Source organism: Prionailurus viverrinus, chromosome E3, assembly GCF_022837055.1.
Source record: "Prionailurus viverrinus isolate Anna chromosome E3, UM_Priviv_1.0, whole genome shotgun sequence".
NCBI classification, from domain to species: Eukaryota; Metazoa; Chordata; class Mammalia; order Carnivora; family Felidae; genus Prionailurus; species Prionailurus viverrinus.
In genome coordinates this window covers 40,639,967-40,664,113 of record NC_062576.1, presented here as the reverse complement: position 1 = coordinate 40,664,113, position 24,147 = coordinate 40,639,967, and the positions used below count along the sequence as shown (strand labels likewise).

General features: G+C 55.9%; 1 protein-coding gene across 7 annotated transcripts in view; it reads right to left on the bottom strand.

Annotated features, from left to right (window-relative positions):
* The window catches only part of IFT140 (intraflagellar transport 140), a 76,702-nt gene that overhangs the window by 46,822 nt on the left and 5,733 nt on the right, over positions 1-24,147 (bottom strand). For all 7 annotated transcript variants that reach the window (XM_047837547.1, XM_047837544.1, XM_047837546.1 and 4 more), the window contains 10 exons: positions 23,446-23,667; positions 19,237-19,358; positions 18,979-19,121; positions 17,259-17,434; positions 16,193-16,284; positions 15,600-15,706; positions 14,881-15,026; positions 11,717-11,920; positions 11,510-11,582; positions 9,864-9,955 (listed from right to left, as the gene is read on the bottom strand). In XM_047837547.1, coding sequence (XP_047693503.1) covers positions 9,864-9,955; positions 11,510-11,582; positions 11,717-11,920; positions 14,881-15,026; positions 15,600-15,706; positions 16,193-16,284; positions 17,259-17,434; positions 18,979-19,121; positions 19,237-19,358; positions 23,446-23,667 — 1,377 coding nt within the window. The remainder of the gene's footprint in view (positions 1-9,863; positions 9,956-11,509; positions 11,583-11,716; positions 11,921-14,880; positions 15,027-15,599; positions 15,707-16,192; positions 16,285-17,258; positions 17,435-18,978; positions 19,122-19,236; positions 19,359-23,445; positions 23,668-24,147) is intronic.

The following is a 24,147-nucleotide window of genomic DNA, read 5'->3' as shown; positions in this document are numbered from 1 at the left end:
CCGGGCAGGGAGGGGTGGGGGGAGTGGCACCCGGTGAGGACTCGAGGACTCGGGAGCTCTGCGCCCTCCCGGACGTGCCCTGTGCGTCTCTTCATCTGGCTGCTGCCTCGTGTCCTTTATCGCATCCTTCCACACACCGCTAAGCGCGAGTACGTGGTTCCCTGGCCTCTGGGAGCCGCTCTAACCGGCTGCAAGAGCCCGAGGAGGACCCTCCACTCTGTGGCCTGTGGCGGGAGCACTGGTGGGGGTGGGGGTGCGGGACGGAGGCCGTGACCCGTGGGACCTGGCGCGTCTCTGGGTGTATGGTGTCAGAACCAAGTTGAACTCTGGGCACCCCGTGCATGAGGACTACTTAGTGTTTGGTGGTGGGGAACCCTGTTCCTCCGGGAACCTGCAAGGCTCCCCACGTTGCTACCTGTCACCTAACTGCCACCGCCCCCAAGCACTGCTTTGCCCCTTCCCCGGCTGTGGCCTCAGTTCCCAGCTGCCTGGCTCCAGGTCCTCGGACCGCACCGTGGCCCCGCCCACCTGACCTCACTGTAGGCAGCTCCCCCCCACCACGCCGCTCACACACAAAACCCATCTTCCAGCAGAAAGTAACAAAACTAAAGCTGGAATGCTTGTCCCCATCCCTCCGGGCTTCACACCCCCCGCGGGCTTCGGGTGAGGGCCTTTAGTCAGGCCAGCCGGTCCTCCTGCCTCCTCTCCCACTGCTTCCGCCCCCATCAGCCCCTTCTTTGGAAGCTCGGACCCCCGTAATCGAGGTGCCCTCACCGACACCAAACGGCAGAAAACACTGGGGGTGAGTGGAGCGCCACCTCCCGGCCCGGAAAGGAGTCCCCCTAGAGAAGTGGACGGTGCATGGCAGGCGGCGTCATCTCAAAGAGGCAACGACAACCGCGGTGTGCGTGTGTACGTCCTCAAGAGTGGGGAGCACGGTGTGCAGAGACGCCCCCAGGCTTTCCAAACCCGAGAGCTACTGCACGTTGATTACGAGTTTCCACAGGCACATATGCCTTTTAGTTAGAAAATTCACACCCAGCTACAGCCTGTCTATTGTTGGAGGACCCTAAGGCCGTCAGCGGGCTTGTCAGTCGTCTCCACGTTTCACAGAAGGCCTTTCACCCTTTTTCCCAGCAGGCCACGCTCCTGTTCCCAGTATGCCTTTCACCCTTTCCCAGGAGGCCACGCTCCCTTTCCCAGTATGCCTTTCACCCTTCCCCAGCAGGCCACGCTCCCGTTCCCAGTATGCCTTTCACCCTTCCCCAGCAGGCCACGCTCCCGTTCCCAGTATGCCTTTCACCCTTCCCCAGCAGGCCACGCTCCCGTTCCCAGTGTGCCTTTCACCCTTTCCCAGCAGGCCACGCTCCCGTTCCCAGTATGCCTTTCATCCTTTCTCAGCATGTTGACCACCCTGTGAAAATCAACACGAGGAGAAGACTTCCAGTGACTCCAGGCTGTTGAGCAAACAGGTGCCGGTGCCCACAGAGCCCACTGGGCTCCCCAAAGTGTGCCACCCACCTTGGGGTTGGAGGGTAGGTTTGCTCCTGGATTTTGAGCCTTGCTTTGTGTTTTGAGCTCTCCGGGCTTAATTCAGATGTTTTAAGGCTTTGTCCTTTTTGAGAGTTGTTTGGCCTTTGGTCCAACTTCTTTTTGCAACTGTTTAGGTTTTTTTTTTTTTTTTTTTTTTTTTTTAGAAAAAAAGCTTGTACGATATAGGATCCTAGGCACTAAAATGCTCTTGAGGTCATGCCATGCCCCTCCTTTCTGGGGATCCTGACTGGACCCACGTTTAAAAACTATGCCCCTTCCTAATGGGATTTCTAACCAAATGGACAGACTTAACGAAAAATAATTTCTAACTTCAAAAGCCATTATGGGGAACGTTTGATCTTCCTCAAATTGTTTTGCTCAAAATTAAATCACAAAGCTCCAACTCGAAAAAATCAAAAACAACCTTGAAACACACAAGCCTGAACGGGATGCCCATCTTAATCGGTGCCTTGACACTTGCAGACGTTTTCAGGATTCTGTTTGCCTCTTTACAAAAATACCATTTCTGAATTAACTGAGGCAGACAAACAACTGAAATAAGTCAAAATGGCCTCTGAGGACTCTTATTTCCTCTCCCCCGGTGGTCCTTATCCCCAGGCTGACAGCCACCTTGTGCTTGGGCCCCAGCTCTGGGGCCGCTTTCTCTTCCTCACTCTGCACCTGCCCCCACTCCCACACAGTGCTGCTGCCTCACTCCAATCCTTTTGTCAAACTTCCCTTTTCCTCTGAGTCTCCCTCCACTCCTGAACTATTCACACCTCCCTCCTTAAAGTTAAGGCTTCCGAAGATCCAAATAAACCTTGAATTTTTTATGTTCCGTGGCCCAAGGCTGAATCGTGAGCCTTAGTTACAGTTTCCTAAAGTGACTGGGACCTGCCCCGCCATAGGTTTGTTGAATAATTTCACATTTATTCGAACTTACGAACCTGGTTTCTTATTTTTATCATTTAGTGCATGAGCCCAGGCCAAATACTGGATAAACCTAGCCCAATGGGAACATTCCGAAAGGGATTTAGAAAAACTAAACTCTGTGATTTTGCAAGGTGCTAGAACACTCACTGGAAATCACCAAGCAATTACAGTAGCTCTTCCCAAGCCTGTTGATTGGAATAAAATTCATATTTGCAAAAAGAGAACATAAAAAGGGCTGATGAACCTGTTCATTAACTATCACAATTGACTTCAGGGGCGCCTGGGTGGCTCAGGCGGTTAAGCATCCAACTTTGACTCAGTTCGTGATCTGACAGTTCATGAGTTCAATCCCCACAATGGGCTCTGTGCTGACAGCTCAGAGCCTGGAGCCTGCTTCCGATTCTGTGTCACCCTCTCTCTCTGCCCCTCCCCCACTCATGCTCTGTCTCTCTGTCAAAAATAAACATTAAAAAAATTTTAAAAAAACTATTATAATTGACTTCAGATCGCTTTCAAAGTAAATACTGGTCTTCTTTAAAAAACGCTTTTAAGTGTTTATTTATTTTAAGAGAGAGGAGAGAGGGAATCCCAGGCAGACTCCATGCTGTCAGGACAGAGCCCGATGCGGGGCTTGAACTCACAAAACCATGAGATCATGGCCAGAGCCGAGATCAAGGGTCGGACGCTTAACCGACTGAGCCACCACGCAGGTGCCCCTCTGGTCTTTAGATGTCGAGCCCACCTGGGTCGCATTTAACTCTGTTTATTTCACAGACTGAACCCGGGTCTTAGTTAAAACCAGGATGGAATGGGAAATGACATCCACTCCACATGGAGTTATCTGGCAAACAAGCCAGGGTGCATCCTGGATGAATCGCCTAAAAGAAAAACTGCTAAAATTCTTAATTTTCAACTGTGGCAAACGAAGACCTCTAGACAGAACCAAATATGCCTGTTTTCTGGTATTACTGCAAATGGCCGGGACACTGGAAAAGACTATTACTACTTACGGGCTGAAGCACACCAGGCACCTTCAGCCTTCCAGCCAGCCTTTCCAGGCCCTCCTAATTGCCAGTAATGGGGCTCCAAAGAGATACAGGGGCTCTTCCCAACCTTCCCTCTTAACTGGCTCAAACTACTCTCCAAATTAGGAACGACCCTCTGTCCTTACTGACACCGGGGCCACACTCCCGTTCAACCTCACTGCTGTGAAGCTGCCCCGGCCTTAGAATACTGGAATACCAAAACAGTTCAAATAGTGGGTGGTCCCAATAGAGCCCAACAGTTTCCTGTCCCTGAGCCTCTTTCCTTTTGTCCAGGTCTTGTGAGAGACACACACCCTTTCTCCTTAATTCCTGTGACTAGTCATCTGTTGGGTCAAGCTTTCTCAGGAAAGTATCAGGCTAGAATTTTTTTTCTCCCAAAAGGGGGAATTAACTCTCAATTTGACAGCAGTACTCAAAGTAAAAGACTCTTTGGCATCTTTTCTTAGCTCCTTCTCTGATGGCACCGGGGCCGAGTCTGGGGACACTGGTTACTTGTCCCTATTGGAGGAGCTACTATCCTCTTTATAAGCAAAATCCTGAACCGACATTGGCGGAATCCATACTGCATGTGCCATCAAGATTCAAACGGATTCCTCACAACCTGTCCCCGGAACAGGACCCTCAAATATAGATGTCCTTCAAGGCACGAGACCCATGATGACTTACAAGGTTCAGGGCCTTGTTATCCCCTGGACGAGACCCTGTAACAGCCCCGTTTTACCTGTGAGAAAAACCAGTGGCTGAGCGTGGAGGTCTGTTGAGCTGGAAACAATAAATGAGTTGCCCCTGGGCACCCCCTTGTTCCCAACCCTCCTACACCAACATCCATTGCAACCAAAAGTTTCACTGCAATCGATGTGCGCGTTTTTAGTATTCTAGCTGACGAGGATAGCCAGCAATGCCCCAGTGTTTCTCAGAGTGTCCTTCCTCCTTTTCGCAAACCTTTAAAGCGGATATGGATGATGCAGTTTTCTGGAGACTCTGGGCTGTTACAGCATGTAGAGGATTTGCTTTGCTTCTGCTTCTCCTCGTGGGAAACAGCTTTCACCTGTTAAAACTTCTGGCCTTAAAGACACAAAGTCTCCAGGGCGCCTGGGTGGCTCAGGTGGCTAAATGTCCGACTGTTGATTCCAGCTCAGGTCACGATCTCACCGATCATAAATCCAAGCCCCGCGTCGGGCTCTGCGCAGACAGCACGGAGCCTGCTCGGGATTCTCCCGCTCTGACCCACCCCTGCTCACACGCAGTCTCTCTCTCTCCTCTCTCAAAATTAATAAACTTAAAAAAAAAAACAGAGACAAAGTCTCCAAAGAAAGGTTGCAGTTTGCTCAAACTCAGGCTCGACGCTTTGGGCATCCGATCTCAGCACGAGGACTCCACCTGGACGCACATGAAACCCCTCATGACTGCTTGACGCGGACAGATCACCTTGCCCATCACAAGTGACAGGAAACTCGTCCAACCAACGCGCACTTTCATGGTGTGCGGAGGGAAGCGGCGGGCACCGTGCCAGCTCTGCTACCGCAACTCCCGTGGCAGCCATCGAGGCGGCTGCTTTACCGCCTGCTGCTTCAGCCCAACAGGCTGCCACAGGCCCGTCCCGGAGCTCGGACCTCAGCCGGGGTAAAACCGCACACATTTACGCCAACACTCGGTGTGCCTTCGGGGCCGCCCGGGATCCGGAGACGTTCCGGGAGCCACAAGATTTCCTTAGCTCCAATGGGGATGAAATTTCAGATGGCTCCTACGTCTGCAATGTATTAGAAGCCTCACTTCGGCCAGCAGCTCTGACTGTCGTTAAGGGCATTCAAGACTTGGCTCCCTGGAGGCCAAAGGAAACCACTAGGCTGCTATTTCCACCAACAGTGCCGCTGTCAGGGAGGCCGGTAGCTAGACCTCAGTCATCTTCCAAAGGGACGTTCTTCCAAATGACGATCTGGAACAATTGACCAGAGGTGCCCAACGATTGGCCCCAGAAGAGAAAGACAATGTTGGAAACATTGGTAATTGTCGGTTTGATAAAAGTTCGACCAAGTAACACCCCGGCCCCGCCAGAAATTCCAAAGTCCCACTTGTTACCACCAGACACGTGTTAAACCACTGGTTTACTCACAAAATGATAGGGTTCATGAACAAACGTGGAGAAGTATTAAGAGAAGTGCCACGAGAAGTGCCCGCCTCGCTCGCCCTGCCTGTCAAACGTGTAATCTGGAGAAGCCTGCTCGTTTCATAAAACGTGCTCGTCTCACGGACGTAATAGGTTTTGGTCACGGTCCGTATCTTTTCTCACTGGGCCGAAGTTTTCCTTACACACAGGCCCCTGCCATTTCTGTGGCTAAAATTCTGTCGGAAAACATTACCCTTACCTGGGAACCGCTCTCCAGCTATGCGGTGACCAGGGGACCCATTTCCCAGGCGGGCGCTGCAGTGAGTCTGTCCTGCCTGGCTGGTTGTGCAGCGTCGTCACCGTGGGTGAGTCACATTCACCTAACGGCACCGCTAAGACTCAGTTGGCAAATGTGTAGAGGCCCTCCAACCATCGTGGCCTAAAGCACTGTGGTTGGCCCTATATCTGAGATCGCCCGCCGTGGGGACTCCTAGGCTCTCACCCTGTGAGGTCGTCACAGGGTGTCAGTGCACTTGGCCCCTGCCACCTCTGACCCACAGCTGGTAACAGGAGATGCACTTCAATGTTGTAAAGGCCTAAATGCTTCCATTAAAAATAACCATGCTTTGACAGAGCGATCTTTTCACCGTGCGCTCCTGGGAGACGGTGACCTTAGATCGGCCTTGCCACCTGGAGGCTGTCAGAAAAGAAGCCTCCAGAAAGACTTTCTTCCCCACTGGAAAGGTTCTTATCAGCCACGGGTAACCAGCCTTTGTGCTGCCGAACTACAGGAGATAGACTCTGGATTCATGTGACGCATCTAAACGAAGCAGTGAACCCCGAGTGGCCCTGCGTGCCGTCCGGTGACCTGAGAGCACAGATTTCCCGGAACCGAGGTGGACGAGACCGCTTTGCCAAGACGTGCAGCCCAGGCCCGTGCTCCATCTCCTCGCCACTGCAATTGCCGTCTTTCATGACAGGGACGCATTCGTCTGCATTTCCCACACCCTCGAGAAAGGGCAAACCTCTTCGTTTATGGCCTTTCGCTGAAGCCTCGTCATGATCCAATGACACATGAATCTTTCATTTTCACAAATGTTTTCTGAAGAGCGAGAAGGTTCAGAATTTGCAGAAGTCTTTCCTTCGTCGAAACTATTACCCAGATTCACGGTGTCTGAATTTACAAGTGTGCGTGTTGTATCCGTGAGACTACCTCTGGTTCCACACAGCGCGTTTGAGATGACAGTACCGATTTAAGACGTCTTTGAAGTTTTGCCGTTTTGCAAGTTCATCTATTGCTTTCTTTCTCTGCTTGCACTGTATCCTCCCAGATGCACACCTCATTCTTTCAGGGTGCCCCTGTGGGCCCGCTGTGCTGCCCTTGTGGCTGTCGTCGAGGGAGATTTCAGGAGGAAGACACGGCCTCAGTTTGCTTCCACAGGGAGAACCCTTCCCCCTACGTCAGAGTAAGTGCTGGTAAGTATTTCAGTGGGCTCCCTTCACACCTGGTCCTGGCTCGTCATATGATTTGGCCTTATCGTGTTACTTCCTCTTTTGTATGTTATCTTAAGGTCTGTATTTTGTTACTTCTTCAAACTTTTAAAACACGACGTACCCAACAAGGAGATGATCTCCAAGGCTTACGGCACTGGAACCGTACAAACTTTAGGCTTGTGTACCTTCAGGTTGCCTTTCTCCGCCTCCTGACCTTCCGTGTTACTGAAACGTGGCCCTAAGTGGTTTGCAGCAAGCTATGCACTTGACCTGTGATGTGGGACAGGACAACCAGGCAAGGTCCTTCCTGGCACGGAGGAACAGGACCACTAAGTATAGAAAACGTGACTTGATCAGTGATGCTTTCAAAGAAAGATCTTGATCAAAAAGGGGAAATGTGAGAATAAAGGGAAACCTCGTTTAGAAAATGGAGTCGGGGGGCGCCTGGGTGGCGCAGTCGGTTGGGCGTCCGACTTCAGCCAGGTCACGATCTCGCGGTCCGTGAGTTCGAGCCCCGCGTCAGGCTCTGGGCTGATGGCTCAGAGCCTGGAGCCTGTTTCCGATTCTGTGTCTCCCTCTCTCTGCCCCTCCCCCGTTCATGCTCTGTCTCTCTCTGTCCCAAAAATAAATAAACGTTGAAAAAAAAAAAGAAAATGGAGTCGGGGGGCGCCTGGGTGGCTCAGTTAGTTGAGCATCGTACTTCGGCTCAGGTCGTGATCTCATGGTTTGTGAGTTCAAGCCCCACATCGGGCTCTGTGCTGACAGCTCACAGCCTGAAGCCTGCCTCAGATTCTGTATCTTCCTCTCTCCCTCAAAAATAAATGTTAGAAAAAAAAAGTCAGGAGGCCGGCAGGGGGCGCTCTCAGCCCCACCTGCCAGGTCGGTTGCAGACTCTGGTCTGCAGGAAGAGACCAACCGTGCAAGTGGATACGCAGCTGGCCCTTGGACAACAGGGCTCTGAGCCGCGCTGTCTACTTACACACTGACCTGCACATTTCTTTGTAAATATGGTACAGACTAAAGACATTTTCCTTGTGATTTTCTTCTCTTTTCCCTAGCTTGCTTTATTGTCAAAATACAGTATGTAACACAGATAATTGCTTCTTGGCCTTTCGGCTAAGATCAAGTGTAGTACAACACGTATTACAAAATATGCGTTAACCAACTGTGCTACTGGTAAGGCTTCCGGGCACCAGAGTTTTGGGGAGTCTAGTTACATGTGGATTTTGACTGCTTGGGGGCTTGGCCCCCTCGCCTATAAGTTGTTCAAGCGTAGACTGCTACCCCAGCAGGAGGGAGGTCCCCTCCCACAACAGCCCAGCTCCCAGCTCACCCCAGGGGACGTTTTGTCGACAACAGCCTCCCCGCACCCGCAGAAGAGCCTCCTCTTCTGGTTCTGCAGACTTGCTGTGGTTTTGCTGTAACTTGCTCATCCTGGATGCAATTCTCTGCTACTCCCCGATGAGCCCAGTTCTGCTGGCTGTCCACCCCCCAACCCTACAGCGGGGCCCGCGGGCCACCTGTGCTCACATAGCTGCGCCATTCATGGGCTGTTAACATGGCCCCTCTTGGCCTCAACAGGTGTCCCCAACCAAGCCAGCAGCAGCGGGCTCTGGCCTCCTTCCCTGCAGCTCTCTCTCTGCCTCCCCTCCCACCTCAAACAGGTTGAGGACCTCACGGTGGAGGTGGGGCGGGGGGCGGCATCCCCACGTGAGGCTCTATTCCAGGGCCTCCCCAAGGGGCACTTCCCACCCGCCCTGAGCCCCACCAGGAAGAACTTGGAAATCTGCGGCACGCAGGGTGAGCAGTGGATGACACGGCGCAGGCGAACTGCAGCCCACAGAAACCGAACACGGATCCCAGCAAAGGACTCAGAGACAGACGACGCAGTCCCACTAAGAGCTGGGACCGGGGCCGTGAAAGTTTTCCCGACCTTGACACAACGCTGCTGCGTGTCCCGGGCTGAGCGGTGGCCCCTAAATCTGTCCACCTGGAACTTGTGACCGTGACCTTATTTTGGAAAAAAGGTCTTTGCAGATGGAATTAAGGATCTCAAGAGAAGACTGCTCTGGATTAGGGTGGCCCTAAATCCGAGGACAAGCGTCCTTATAAGACACAGAGAACAAGACACAGACACAAGAGGGCCAAGTGAACACAGAGGCAGAGACGGAACGATGCATCCGCACAGCAAGGCACGCCGGGGCCGCCAGAAGCAGGGGATGCGTGGGATGGACGCTCCCTCAGAACCTCAGGAGGAGCCAGCCCTGCCCACCCCCGGGTTGTGGCCTCCTGAACTGGGAGAAAGTAAATTTCTATTGCCTTAAGCCGCTCGATTTATGCTGCTTTGGGATGGCAGGCTCAGGAAACTAACGCACCAGGTCAGCCCCGGGCTCCTGCGCGTGTCTGGGATACGGACACAACATGCAGGGCAGGGCCTGTCCAGAGCCTTCAGGATGGACATTAACTGCAGCAAACGTTTCCTCCCGCTTCCAGCCCGTGGACTCGGGGTCCAGCGACCCAGTCCTTATCACTGTGCGGGGCCGTTGCCCCGCCCCCCGCTATCACAAATCCCGGCAGTCACCGGTGGAGCAGCCAGCCTGGGGTCCAGTTTACCACCAAGCACCGGGCCGGGGGACTACGGTCTGGCCGCGTGCAGTCCGTAAGTGGCTGTGGCTGGACTGACAGATGGCCTCTTACACTGTTCTAGTTGCTTTACCATCAAACCCTCTCGCTCCAGAGCAATGATTTACCTGCCAGGTTCGAACTTGAACTCGGTTTGGCTCCACGGTGTAAACGTTTTCCTCGTGCATGGCTAACACTGGAGATTCACACAGGAAGGTTCCTAGGACGAGAGATGAACAGGATACGACGGCAGCCCACCTTTGCACACGTGCTCAGACTTCAGCTCCTCACGCGCGTTTCCTTCTCGCCCCGGCCCTCACCACAGCGCAGTGAGGGGTGCGTTCTTGTGGGAAAGCGAGGCCCGAGGCACGGGGACAGCGCGTGCAGGCCCGGGGCTGGTGCGGGGCTGCGGCACCAGGGACCCCGCCCTGCCCCACTCACTAGCCGTCTCCTCTCTCCTCCAACTAACTAGTAGCTGGTGCGGCTGTTCAAGCAGGTGTCCGTCCACTCTAGGTGGACCTTTGGAGGCCACCAGCCCTAGTCTCTGGGTCTAGACCGGTTCTTATCTAGTCAGGGAGGTGATGACACACACGAGACAGAAAATACGTCAGCACCTGCCGTGCTGTCTTCCCGTGAGGCAAGAAGTTCATCCCTGCCCCGAGGGGGTCTGCCCTGGAAGAGAGGACGTTAAGTGAGGCCAGAACACGAGGCAGGGCAGGAAGAGTCTTCTAGGAAAATTTAGGCAATGAAGTGTTAGGGGAGAAAAGGAGGGACGGGTTGGGAAGCGGGGACAGCCTCCTGTGGGGTGAGGGAGCAACACCCCCAGGGACGTGAGAGCGGCTCAGACAAGCCCACAGGGAGAGCCTCCCAGAGCACGTGATGACCGGACCCGTGGGGTCAGCACGGGTGGACATGACAACCGTATAGGAGAGCCGGCCGAGAAGCGTATCCCGAGGGTCGTTCGGGTGTGCTGGACACGACCCCCAGAGCTGTCAGGTCTTCATCCCTGGAGCCGTGAATGTTAGGATAAGGGCAAAGCTGGAGGGTTGTGAGATGGGGAGATTGTCCCGGATGACTCAGGTGGGCCCTAAAGGCAACCACAAGCGTCCCCGTAAGAGGGAGCCGATTTGCAACAGGAACGAGGTGACGGTGCGGGTAGGCCCTGGAATGATGGGGCCCAAGCCAAGGATGGCCAGCAGCTGCCAAACGTTGGAAGAAGTGAGGGACAGACTCCCCAAGTGCTCAGGGGGTAGCGCGGCCTGTCGGCACCTCGATTTGGCCCCGGGGAAAGTGAGTCTGGACTCCTGACCTCTACGGCTGTGAGAGAGAAAATTTCTGCCTAGGTTGCGGTCACTGTCACAGCAGCCCCAGGACACTCCCGCAGGCCTGTGCTGAAGAGTGAGGGAAAGGCGCCCGTGAGAAGGAGGTGGAGGCTGACAGAGCGTCTCTGACAGCCCATCTCACGTTTCCAGACACAGGCTGGCTTTGGTCAAGGTGCCACGGGGCTCCTGCTCTGAGCGGGTCGGGAACCAGTTCAGAAGCCGGGTTATCGTAGCAACCCCCTTCCCCAGAAAGCACTGCGGCTGTTCACTGTCCTGGCACCCAGGAGGGCTTCCCGGCCACCCCCCGCTGGCTTCGGTAGGGTGCCGCCCATCAGTGAAGGGCCGGAGCCCTGGGCCAGGGCCCACACCACGGGCACCAGCGCCCCTGTTAGATGGCAAGAAGATAAAAGCAGGGTGCTGTGAGCCCCCCGTGGGGGGAACAAGGCTCTCACCTGCATTCCGTAACGTGGCTCCAGAAGGCTCGAAGATCGCCACCTGTTTCCCGTTCCAGACAGCAACAGCATCCTATAGAGAGTCACGGAGATCATAAAGCAACCTGCCACCGGCACCCTTACCGCCCCGAGTGACCCAGACAGCTGGCCAGGTCCTTTGTCCACACCGAAGAGCCCGGCCGAGCCCAGCGTCCCCCGCGTGGTCACCTTGGTGGCGAACACCCCGCGGACGTGCATGTCTGTGCGCAGGCTGTGCGTCACGCCCGTGGACAGGAAGGACACGCTGAGCAGGCTTGGGGAGGTCTGCACCACGGCCACTTGCTGGTGGAAGTGTGAGCACATGGCCTGCTCGCTGAGGATCACCACGGAGCTGATGCTGTTGACCGCCAGCAGGCTCTTCCGCGAGCCCCACTGGGTTCCGCGCCACAGACGAGACGAGAGTGGGGCAAAGAGGAGGGAGGCGCTGTCAGGAGAACGGCACACGCGCGGAGCGTCGACAGTTTTCCCGGCACTACCTCCCCTCGTTATGGAAACCGATTTACAGATTTTTAAGCGTAAAGTACGCGCTGTACGGAAAACCGTAAAACGCGGACGCTCGAGGTGTGACGCGACAGGGAGACACTGGCGTGGCTGTCCCGTCTCCGGTCTGTTCTGACCCGTTAATTGTCAATTTAGGGATGTTTATTCTTTGTAAACGGACAGCAGGCTGACACAGTGTATTAAATCGCGTGGCTCTCCTCCGGTGACACGAACTCCTGCTTTGATAACTTCACATCACCCTCCAAATCTACCTCAGTCTGGCTTTGGCTGCGCTATCCTGTTCCACGGCTACGTTTACCCATTCGTGACCAGCGTGCGCTGTTTTAATTGCTGTAGTTTTGAGATATGTTCTGGTCGGGGATACGGAAATGTTCTGATTCTGTACGTGTTTTCCTCAGCCATGTGCCATGTGCTCTCCCAGAGGAGTTAACTTTGTTGAATTCCTCCGGAAGGGAAAAAAAAAAGGTCATGATTTGCACAGACGTACACGTAACGGGTAAATTTACTTGGGAAGAAATGACACTTTTAGGAGATCGAGGCTTCTCTTTAAGGAATGTCTCAGCGCTTACTTGGTTTCTCTTTAAGGTCTTCAGGAAAATTAGCAGGGCTCTTCCTATCTCTTCAAATCTGAGAAAGTCGTACGTTCTCTGCCGACCTGATAATAATCTATGCTATTTGCAGCCATTCGTTTTGGCCTCGGTAAGATATTTAACTCCCTACTTCACCGAGAAGCGACTTTTACCACCGGCTGTGCCACAAGGGTCTAAGGGTAGCCCCCAAAGTGCCATATGGCGCCCCTGACCACTTAGCACGTGTGTCCTCCTGTCCTGACCCGGCTGCGCTTAGGTAGATCTGGTCTCAGAGGACCGCACACCGCAGGTCTGAGGACCAGGTCTGAGGTCAGGAGCCCTGAGGCGGGGGCGGGCACAACCGGAGCAAAGTGTGAGGCAATGGCCACCTAACGCTCTGGAAGTTGGGCAAGAGGCAAATGAAGAAGGCCCCAGGAAAGTCCGCTGCACCCGGCAGGAACAGCAGCGTCTGTGGCGCCCTCCCTCCCCAACCCCCCCCCCCCCCCGACCCAGGGCAGGTGTGGCAGGGAGGTCAGCTCCCTGTCTCATCGCGGCCCACAGCATCTCCCAGGTGGCGTTTCTCACTCCCCCGGCTCCACGTTGTGAGGGTGGGGTCCCTGCAGCTCACCGGATGCCCGAGAATGCCGGGCCCCCACGCCCGCACCCCGGCTCGTTCATGGTGCGTGGGCTCCACTCTGGGAGAGGCGGCCTGAGAAGACCACAGGCCGCGGAGCCCGGCTCCCTGCTCGCAGGGCAGGCAGGGTATCACTGCACGGAAGTGGCCACCGTCCCCATTCTGAGCTCTGGAGGGGGGACTCAGACTTTCTTCCCCCAGGAGGAGAGACAGCCCACGGGAACAGAGCTCCGAAGCGCTCCCCAGAGAAGGTGACCTCGCTGGAAACAGAACGTGGGCAATTCCGAGCCTCAGGGTGCTCTCGGAGAGAGCGGGGGTTTGGGTGTGAGCATAGGGAGGAGGCTGGGAGCTTCAAGAGAGCTACAAGCTCCCCACAAGCCAGACCGATGCCCAGAAGGAATGGGGGACAGATACGCCTAGAGCGGCCTTACTGGGTCACAACGAAGCACCGACCCTGAGCTCAAAGACCACACCTGCCCAAATCGGATGGGACTGGACCGTGGGGCAGTCGATGCCCAGAGCCACTGGCCAGCAGCTGAGGGCGGCTGAGGCACGAAGTTCGGCAGATCAGGGAGAGGACGGTCAGAGAGCCTCACGGTCCCTGCTGCGCCAGGGGACAGAGACGTCACTGCGGTGGTCCAGCCACCAAACAAATAAACAAGCGGCAGCAAGAAACCCTAGAGGCGGTGGGGGGGCGGCTGGAGGAACGGTTTGCAATCAAAAATCGAGAGCCACGTAAAACAGGAGAGTATGACAGACATCCTGGAAAGTAAAAGCAAACAGAAACTGCCAGAAGGCCGAGATGTCACGTTTAACAGGCCTTCACAGCAGCCACTACAAACATATTCAAACAATACAGGAAACGGCACCTAGAGACGCGAAGGAAGGTGTGACACTGCATCTCCCCAAATACGGGCCATCGACAGGGAGACGATTCATAATAAAAGAGCAGAAAAGGCATACGCCCAAGAGAAATGAAATCATATATCCACACAGAAACTTGTACACAAACGTTCATGGCCACGTGAGTCACAACAAGTCCAGACGTGGGAACAACCCATGTGTCCGTCGATGGAACGGACGGAAGGAGAACGGAAACGAAACGTGGTCCGTGCCCGCACTGGGCGCCCCTCAGCTGTGGGAAGCGATGAACCGCCCACATGCACCGTAACGGGCACGGACGGGGGACACGTGACACTCGGTGACGGAGGCCGGACACGGAAAGCGGCGGATTGTACGGTTCTGTCTCTACGACACGCCAAGTGCGGGCAAACCCAGAGACAGAAAGCGCGCGCGTGTGCGCACAGAGGACAGGGGCTGGGGGGTTGGAGGGGGAGGACTGCACACTCCGAATACACTGAAAGGAAAACCGGGGTGTTACCCATCTCGACAAAGCTGCTGTCAGCGTAGAGAGAGGTGACGGAGAGAGGGTGGGTGGACGGAGAACACGGGTACCGAGGACTACACATCCACAGTCCCGTATCCACAGTTCCGAAACCCCAAAGGCCTTCAGAGTCATTCTGTTGTTTTCATAGGGCCCTAGGCTGAGGAACTGGCAGGTGCAAAGCCAACCACGTCCTCCGCCGTCGCAGGGCGGAGAGAGTGCCCAGCGCCCCGGTGCCGCGTACCTTGATGTGTGTGATGTTGCCTTCGAGCACAGTGGGGGTCTGAACGGCCCACCCGTCCTTGCCCTCGGCCGCTCGGCCGCTCTGCGGGCCCGGCAGTTTTCTCCACATGGCAACTCGCCCCTTATCGGTGCCCGCTGCCAGGAGACCTGCGGGTAAAAACGAAGCTCTCTGAGGTGAAAGGGTTAAAGGCAGGGGCAAAGGCTCTCAAACATCCGAACCAGCCCTCTGCCCGGTGAGCTCCGGCACCGGCCCCCACCTGCGTGCGCCGGGGGTGCCGGCGCTGCTCCTCTAGATTTTCCACGAGAGCAGGGGCCTGGGTGCCCGTTCGGTGCTGCTTCCGGGGCTAGCCTGGCACCCAGTGCCCAGCAGGCGCAAAATAAACGATGGCCTGGCTCGTCGCCCGTTTTCCTGTCCTCCGTGTGTGTACACGCGTGCACACGTACGTACAGGCACATGCATGCGTGTTGTTACTTTCCCACGCTTTTCCTCGCGGTTTCAGGAGGGAACACAGGTCACCCGCCTGTACCCACGGTGGCCACACTGTCGAGCAAACCCGCCGACCTTCACGTGCTGTCATTTCCCCGCTCCCCAGTGACTTTGCTCAGGCGACTGACAGTTACAACCCATCTACCGCTCTCTGAGTCGCCACCAGCCGTTTTGCAGCCCACAGAGCGAGGACTGAGGCCGCCTCTCTCTCTCCGGCACCCGACAAGGCTCACCTTTGACTTTACAGTAAGAAACACAGTTTATATTCTCTCCCTTCTCGAAACCAAACTTCTCTTCTGGACTCAGCACGTAATTCTCTCCTCCTTCCAAATCCCAGAATCTACAACGAAAGGCAGATGGCGCCATTCAGGGGACCATGTCGCGCCCTTCCCCGCCTCCCAGGGTCTTGCTCCATGTGCACAGCGATCGGGAAGCAGACGGAGCCCGAGGGACTCCGACACGAAAGGCCCGCCGTCATTATGCTTAGATCTATTTGATGCCTTGTTCATATTCAAAGGGAGCAGGGTTCGTGACACACCAGGTCACAACGAGAACGAAGGGACCCCAACCACAGGCATTAACATGGGAGAAACCCAAGTATCACATGGAGCAGGGGCAGGTAGATAAGCCAAGACGTGATTCCACATACGCCAGGCTCGAGAAAACCACGCGTCGGAATCGGGACGGGCCTGCCCGGTGAGGGCCGAGAGGGGACGCCTGGGTCGGTGCTGTGCTCTACTCTCTGACCTCAGAGCTGGTTGTATGGATGTGACTCCAAAGGGACTGACCCTCGATGGCGGTGCCTGCCGAGCATCCGGGCTCTTACCTGAGGATGGGCTCCCCTACGGCGGTCACGAGCACACTGTCCTCGATCAACGCGATGTCTGCCCGGTGACCCGTCTTCCCACTCAACTTGACCTGATGACGAGAAACAACCTGAAGGAAGCACGTTGCTCTTTGGAGCCCAGAGTGTCCAGTGTGTGGTAGCCTGGTGGGGATGTGCCAGCCGGGTGGGTGGAGACACATGGAAAGGTGATGCCCACTCAGCCACACGACTCTCTGTGGTATGTTAAATGGCTAACGACTGTGGCTTCCACGCATGGCGCATGGTGAGCGCGTTTCTAGAGCAACTACCAAGGCGAGCCCCGTTCAGACATGACCACACGCTCTCGGGCAGGTGTCGTGACCCCGTTCTGCCCGGGCCCCCCGGCCAGTGAGAGGCTCACGGAGATCTGGACCCGGGTCCACATGACTCAGGACCCTATTTTCCACTGCTGTGCCAGGGGCACCTAAGTAATTGTGTAAACACCTATTCACAAGAAATCAATCAGCTCGGTAACCTACAGGATCATCTTCAGGAGAAGTTCAGAATTCTCTCAGGAACGTGGACTCAGCTGGTACAAACCAGGGCACTGGCCAGAGGCAGGGTGGACCAGCCCTTGCTGAGCGGCAGGCCGAGAGCGGTGGCCAACATGGGGCTGAGACACCTGCTCCAGGCCTCGTTGGATCTCGGCAGCCCCACAGCTAGACGTGTGCTGCCCAGGAGGGTGACTGACACGCCTTGGGGCAAAACAGGGCGCGTGCAGGGGAGGGGGGGCAGCGGCGGCTGTGACGGAGGGAAGTGAGGGCCCCATCTGCACAAGGGTGGGAAGCAGGACGTTGTCCCCCATCCCGTTCCCACCGTGAAGGTCAATTGAGCTGCTGCTGCGGGGTGAGCAGTTGTCCCTAGTCAGAGCCGGGTGTCCAGGCTGCGAGCTGGCCGCCCTCTCCCGCCCCCGCCCGTCGGCGGATTCCCGCAAAGCTCTTGGGAACGGAGTCACCTTCGTGACGGTCGTGGACGGCGGTGCTCAGGTCGGGTGAAGCCCGGCCCGGCCGCCCTGCTGCCCGCCTACCTTCATCACTTCCTCCGCTTCGCCCTCGGGCCTCACCACGAACAGGGACAGCAGCAGGCTCCGCGTGACCACCACCAGGGCCTCCCTCCTCTCCAGGTAGAAGAGCGCCTGCACCGAGCTGTCCGTGGACGCTGCCTCGGTGGTCTTGCCTTTCTCGTCCACATAGTGCACCGTCCCTAAGGGCAAAGGGGTCAGTCCAGGTGGGGGGCGCTCGCTGGCGGTCCCTGTAGCTACTTAGGTGCGATTGCAAAGCATAAACACGTCCATTATAAAACTTTACAAACCAAACATTGAAAAACCGTCTGCACATAGACTCCCCAGCCATCTCTGAAATAAGCTTCACTTCTCAGCCCTGCCCACCTGCCGGGCGGCCTCGAAACTCTCTGTTCCTCCTGATGTGCTGACATTAGGTGCACATCCCTCACCCAGACGCCGAGACCTGGAGCCACGGCCCTCCCGCAGCTGCACGCGTTCTCCCGACCCAGAGGCCCTCCCTCCCCTGCTCTGCCCGGCCTGCCGGCCCCTCCTCAGCCTTCTGAGTCGGTGGGGAGCCTCCGGTGAGTGCCCGCCAAGCAGCCCCGTCTGCTGCCCTCAGGAGCCTCCTCACCCTCCCCGTCTGCTCTCATCTGCTTCCAAGGATAACGTGACTTCCCGTTCAACCTTACAAGTTCAAGGTTGTGCCGAGGCCCACGGTCAGCACGACGTCACCGTGCCGGCACCGCCTCAGCGAGCATCTGTGGCAGGCTTGGTGACACCCACACGTGTTCACTCAGCTGATGTGTCCCGCGAGCTCGCAGGCAGGGGTCTGACTGCACAGGGTGACCCTCCCGAGGCCCACAGCTCCTGTGGGAGGGGCAGGCCTGACCCTTCCAGAGCCAGGCTTGTCCCCACCGCGCACCCCTGCCCACTGGGCCTTCTTCCCACATCATCTCCTCGACTCCCTGCTAAGGGGGCCTTGGCGCTGGCCTCTTCCTCCCGGCACCGCCCACGGCTCTGTACCCACGCCTGGCCCTCTGGACCTCCTCCAAGTCCCCTCCATCAGCCGTCTCTTTTTACCTCCAGAAACAAGCGGTATCTCTACCTTAACAAGGGCAAAGCCCAGCCCTGGCAGCTGCCCTCTGCTCTCTTCTTCCCGTCAAGGCTGAGCTACGCGGCGGCCCGGCCTGGAAGCCGTCGTGAGCCCCCCTTCCCTGCTCTTGCTCCTGTGGCATGCACACTCGTGTCTCCCGTAACCCCTCTTCTTTGCCCGCACCCCATACCGCACTTATCTGCTGCCGCGGGTACCTGTGTCCCTGCTCACACTGAGGAGTCAGGACCCAGACAGACGGTGCCCCCGCCCGTCCTGCCCTGTCACACTCCCTCCCCAGAGCTCAGGTCAGGGCGCTTCCGGGCCACACAGACTGGACAACAAGAGGGCAGCACCGTCCCCCTGCCCGGAGCTGCACACGGAGCGGCTGGGGCGGGGGGAGGTACCAACGGGGCCTCGTCCTGAGAGCCCTCCAAACATAAGCCGAGCCCATCCGCCTCCATCAGGACCAGGTGAGGCCCTTCTCTGAACGCTGGGTCAGTGATGGCCGAGAGTCGCTGATGCGTCACTCTAAGGCTGGCACACACACAGGCCACTGCTTTTTTATGCAGAGACATCACCTCTTTGTTCACAGTCCCTACCAGACGCCCCTAAACGCTTCAATGTCCTAGAATCCCCACCTAAGATTCTCACCATCCATCAGGCTGACAAAGAACGACAGTCCCTCTTGAGAGCCCATTTTCAGGAGACTCCCAAAGCCGCTTTTCCTCCAGTTAAACATGTCCAGGGCTCGCTCGTCGCCACTCACAGCCGCCTTCGCCAGCTGAATGAGGTCCCTTTGGAAGGCAGACACGACAGGAAGTCAGATTCCCAGAGGTTCCTTACAGGAAGGCGTGGTCACTGCAGATGTGCCCGCAGCCCGCCCCGCACCAGCCCCGCGCTCTTACTCACTCGCCCGGAGGGGGGAGCCGGAAGATGCAGTGGGTTAGGTGTTTTCCGTAGTCGTGCTTCAGCAGAGGAGGCCCTTGTGCCCGACCCCTTTGGTCCAACCTCCACAAGAGCAGGACGCCAAGCTGGAAAACCCAACACCGTGTGAAGGAGACACGATCTTACGGTGACCGGTGGGAGTGTTACGCGGTGCGAGAGAATAAAGGCCGATTCCTTTTACGACAAGTCACAAAACTGTTATGTGTGCGCCGTGAACGTGGGAGGAACAGGAGCCTTCCGTGTGCCCTCTGCCACCCTCACTCCCCTAGATAACACCTGCCACACAGCCAGCTTTCAAAACTCAATTTTTGAATAGACTCAGATTTACCAAAAGCGGTAGAGATCATTCAGAGAAGTCCTGTTCTCCACCCCTCACTTCTCCCGTGAGCAGACCTTACTTAGCATAGTGCGTTTCCCAGATTTAACAAGCCGACACTGACGTACTGTATTGACTAGAGTCGTGCTTTATTCACACTTACTTTCTCCCTGGGTCCCCCCCCCCCCCCCCCAGGAGCCACAGGACATTTGGACGTCACGTCCCCTTAGGCTCCTCTGGGCCGGGACAGTGTCTCTGACCCCCCCAGCTTGCAGGACTGGTCAGGGATGATGTGGGGCGTCCCTCCGTCGGGACCCGTCTGACGCTCTTCTCGCGACTGGGCTGGGTTGTAGGTTCGGGGAGAAGGCCACGGAGACCGCGCGCCCTTCTCGTCACGTCACGTACACGGGTGATCGGTGCCACTGGCGAGCCTCATCTGTGCCACTGCTGACCCTCTCCGCCCGGTGAGGTCCCTTGGGTGACCCTGTCCACGGTGAAGTCTTTGCTTCTCCCCCCTCTCCGTCCCGTACTATTTGGAACGAAGTCACCCGCTTGAGTGTGGACCATCTACATAATCGCTTGGGTTCTTCAGGACGAGAGATTTGTCTCTTCTCCACCACTCACTAAGTACTACATCACGGGTTCATACCCCTGTTTATGTCACAGACGGTGACTTTCCGCTTTGGGTTACAATCCAGCACCTCTTGGTTCACTTTCCAGCTCCAGCTTCGGCCACCGGGAGGTCTTGCGTTAGCTCCTGCGTCCCTCCGACCCAGCCCGGACCGCGGGATCTGCGAGCACTTCCCTTACTTGCTGGCTCTCCGGATCCTCTGGGCTCAGGGCCCGGCCCCAGTCCTGGGATCAGCCATTTTCCCAGGAAACCACCACCTGGGGACAGGCGTACTACGTGTGCAATTTTTAAGTCATCGAGCTCCCAAGCTTAGGGCGCTCACGAGCGCGAGAGGTCGGGTGGGGAGACGGTGCCACTGGGCCCGGGCCAGGAGGCCTCCGTGGCTGCGGAGGCATGCTGAGCTTTGCCAAACGGCACCACTTCCATAGAATCCGTCAGCAAGGAGGCCCACGCAGCTGTCAGGACACATGTCCCGCTCGAGGAGGCTGCCACACACTTTTCTTCCCATCCTTTGTTCTCTCAGCGTGCCCCCGATCGTCCCGCAGGCCCGAGAGCACTATATCATCGTAAACGGGAAAGTGCTTTCCAGATACAGATGGCCCTCGAACAACTCGGGTCTCGACGTGGGTCCTTTATAGGTGGACTTTCAGGGTATGGTGCCGTAAACGTATCTTCTCTGCCGTGTGAGTTTTTTGCAGTTTTCTTTATTCCAGCCTACTTTATGGTAAGCACGCGGTATATGAGACACCTGGCGCGTAAAACGTTGTTATTCGACTGTTATGTTACTGGCCAGGCTTTGGGTCAACAGAGGCTGTTAGCAGGTAAGCTTCTGGGGAGTCAAAGTTATACTCAGATCTCTGACTGGGAGAGGCTTGATACCCCTAACTCCCAGGTGGTTCCAGGATCAGTTGTAGTGTCGGCCTTAAAAGGCAACTTACACACAAAGTCTCTCAGCAAAGCCCCCTCGGGTTTCTGGGTAACCAGGTGCCAGACTGGAGGCAACACCTGAGCTGACCGGTCTCCCTTGTGGCGACAACATTCATCACAGTTTTATACACTCTAGACACAGGTCACCTCGGAAGACAAGAAATCAGCCCACGCACGAGCAAGAGTCTAATGTCGTACGAGACAGAAGTGCAGTCAGTGTGTTGACACGTGAGTGTCGGGACATACCATCACTTCACGTGACCCGTGACACATTAGGACCCACAACACCCTGACTGATAACAAATATGTCCTCACTCATTCAGAGGACCAAACGTTCCCTCACCACCGGTTCACGGAATCTCCCGTGAGAAGGGCCACAGAGGTGTCTCCGCTCACGTTAACGAAGGTGACTTTGGGTCTCTGCCCAGGGGCGGGGTGGCTGCCGGGAGGACCCGCCAAGGGTCAGAGGGCTCCAGCGAGGCCTCCATAACCGCCCAGGACTGCGATCGCAGGCCTCCGGGCAGGGAGGGGTGGGGGGAGTGGCACCCGGCGAGGACTCGAGGACTCAGGAGCTCTGCGCCCTCCCCGGACGTGCCCTGTGCGTCTCTTCATCTGGCTGCTGCCTCGTGTCCTTTATCGCATCCTTCCACACACCGCTAAGCGCGAGCGAGTACGTGGTTCCCTGGCCTCTGGGAGCCGCTCTAACAGGCTGCAAGAGCCCGAGGAGGACCCTCCACTCTGTGGCCTGTGGCGGGAGCACGGGTGGGGGTGGGGGTGTGGGACGGAGGCCATGACCCGTGGGACCTGGCGCTGTCTCTAGGTGCACGGTGTCAGAACGGAGTTGAATTCTGGGCACCCCGTGCACGAGGACTACTTAGTGTTCGGTGTTGGGGAACCCTGTTCCCCACCCCTGCTGGCACTGGCTCCGGGGACCTGCAAGGCTCCCCACGTTGCTACCTGTCACCTAACTGCCACCCCCTGCCAAGCACAACAAGTCTATACTGAGGAACAGTCTACAAAATAACCTGTCTGGACTCCTCCATTTGGTGATGTCACCAAAGACCAAAAACAAGAGAAGAAAGGAAAGATGAGACCAGGGAACCGTTCGTGATTCAGGGAAACCAAAGAGAAGGGACAGCCAAACGCAGCGCGTGGTCCTTGGCCACATTCTGGGTTAGGACAACACCCGCCGTGGACGGGACAGGACGGGACAGCCCGAGAGGGCGCCGCCTCAGCGCTCGCCTTCCTCAGCGCGAGTGCCACACACATGGCAGCTGTGTACAAGTCCTTGTCCTCAAGACATCAACGCCAGAGGACCTGGGGTGAAGTGTGATCTCTGCGACAAATTCTCAAGTATTCAGGAGAAAAGATAGAGAAAGCAGACGTGTCAAAATGTAACAACCAGAGAATTTATGTGAAGGGTACACGGTGATCCTCGGGCTAGTCTTTCAACTCCTTTAATAGCTTGAAATTTTTCAGAAGTGGCAATGGGACAGAATGCATCGGTATGTGCTGCTGTGAATCGGAAGAAACGGGAGAAGCTTCGGGAAGCTGTGGGCGCTGGAGGGCGGGGTGGAGGGGAGCGGAGTGCATGGGGTTGGAGAGTCCTGTCACGGTAGAGACCTTTTCATAGTCTGTGGACTTTGACCCACGTAAACGTATTACCTTGCCCAAGGGAAATGAATGACCGCAGTGTAAAGTTTCTGCCACCTGTCTGTGAATCGAATTAGGTATAAATGCTGGTTCTCAGACTGGGAACACTTACTTAGCACTTTCGGCTGATAACTCTGTGTTGTGGGAAGTTTCTCGGGTCTTCACCCACTAGATGCCAGTAGACGGCCCCCTCCAACCACTCTGACAGCAGAAACATTCTGCCAACTGTCCCCCGGGGGCAAAGCGAGCTCCATGAGGAAGCCCTGAGCTAGACAATTAGGACCAGGGCCTCCCAGGCAACGAAGGAGTGTGCTCAGGGAACCTGCTGATTCGGGGGTGGGGGGTGGGGGGAGCATAAAAGTGACAGTACCTGTAACAGTCACCTCACCTTGATGAACATAGTTTCCTAGAAAAGTTCACTTAAAAAATTACAGACACACCTCTGCCAGAGTATGACGGTAGGACGAAATTTTCAAACCTTACTTTCAGTATAAAACAGATTCTGCCATGACATCCAACAAGGTCAAGTGAATTCAACAACCACTATGTCTCAAATTCTGACCTTTAACACTCTTCCCCACTTGCACTCTAACAGCACCGATGGGGATGCAGCGATCCGAAATCAGTGACAACCACGTCTGCTTACCCTGTCCCCCGACACGAGGCAGTTCCCGTTGGGGCTCCACTTGAGGACGGTGATGTCGCTGGTGTGGGTCGGGGGGACCGCATGCTGCTCCTTGTCCTGCTTATTAAACACTGTCACTTCTCCGGTCTCCCAGCCAACAGCCAGGATCATTCGCGTCGGATGCCAGCACAAGGAAGTGACCCGGAACGACCTCTCGATATGCGTATCGGGCGCATGCTCACCCTACAACGGACAAGAGGTAAATCCCACGTGGTGAAGGGAGACAGCTACTCTGGAACTTCTGGCTGATCAATGAAATCGGTATCAGCTAGAGGATATAAAGAGCTGTTTATTAAGGAAACGTTCTACTTAATTTTCATAGAAATACCAATCTTACCCTTGGCTATGAAGGCATAGAATTAAGACTCAACTGACCACGCTGACCAGGTTATCAAGGCGTATGATCTCATACCTCATACTCCCAACGGCTTGGTTGCTAGCTAGCATTTCAATGGGTTCCAATAAAACTTTATTTACAAAAATAAGCACTAGGCCCGGAGGTCAAGGGCGTTGACCCCAAGGTTCTATAAGTGCGGGCTCTTTTTTTTTTTTTTTTTAAGTTTTTCAACGTTTATTTATTATTTTGAGAGAGACAGAGACAGAGTGCAAGCGGGGGAGTGTCACCAACCCTGACACGGGGCTTGAACTCATGGACGGCGAGAT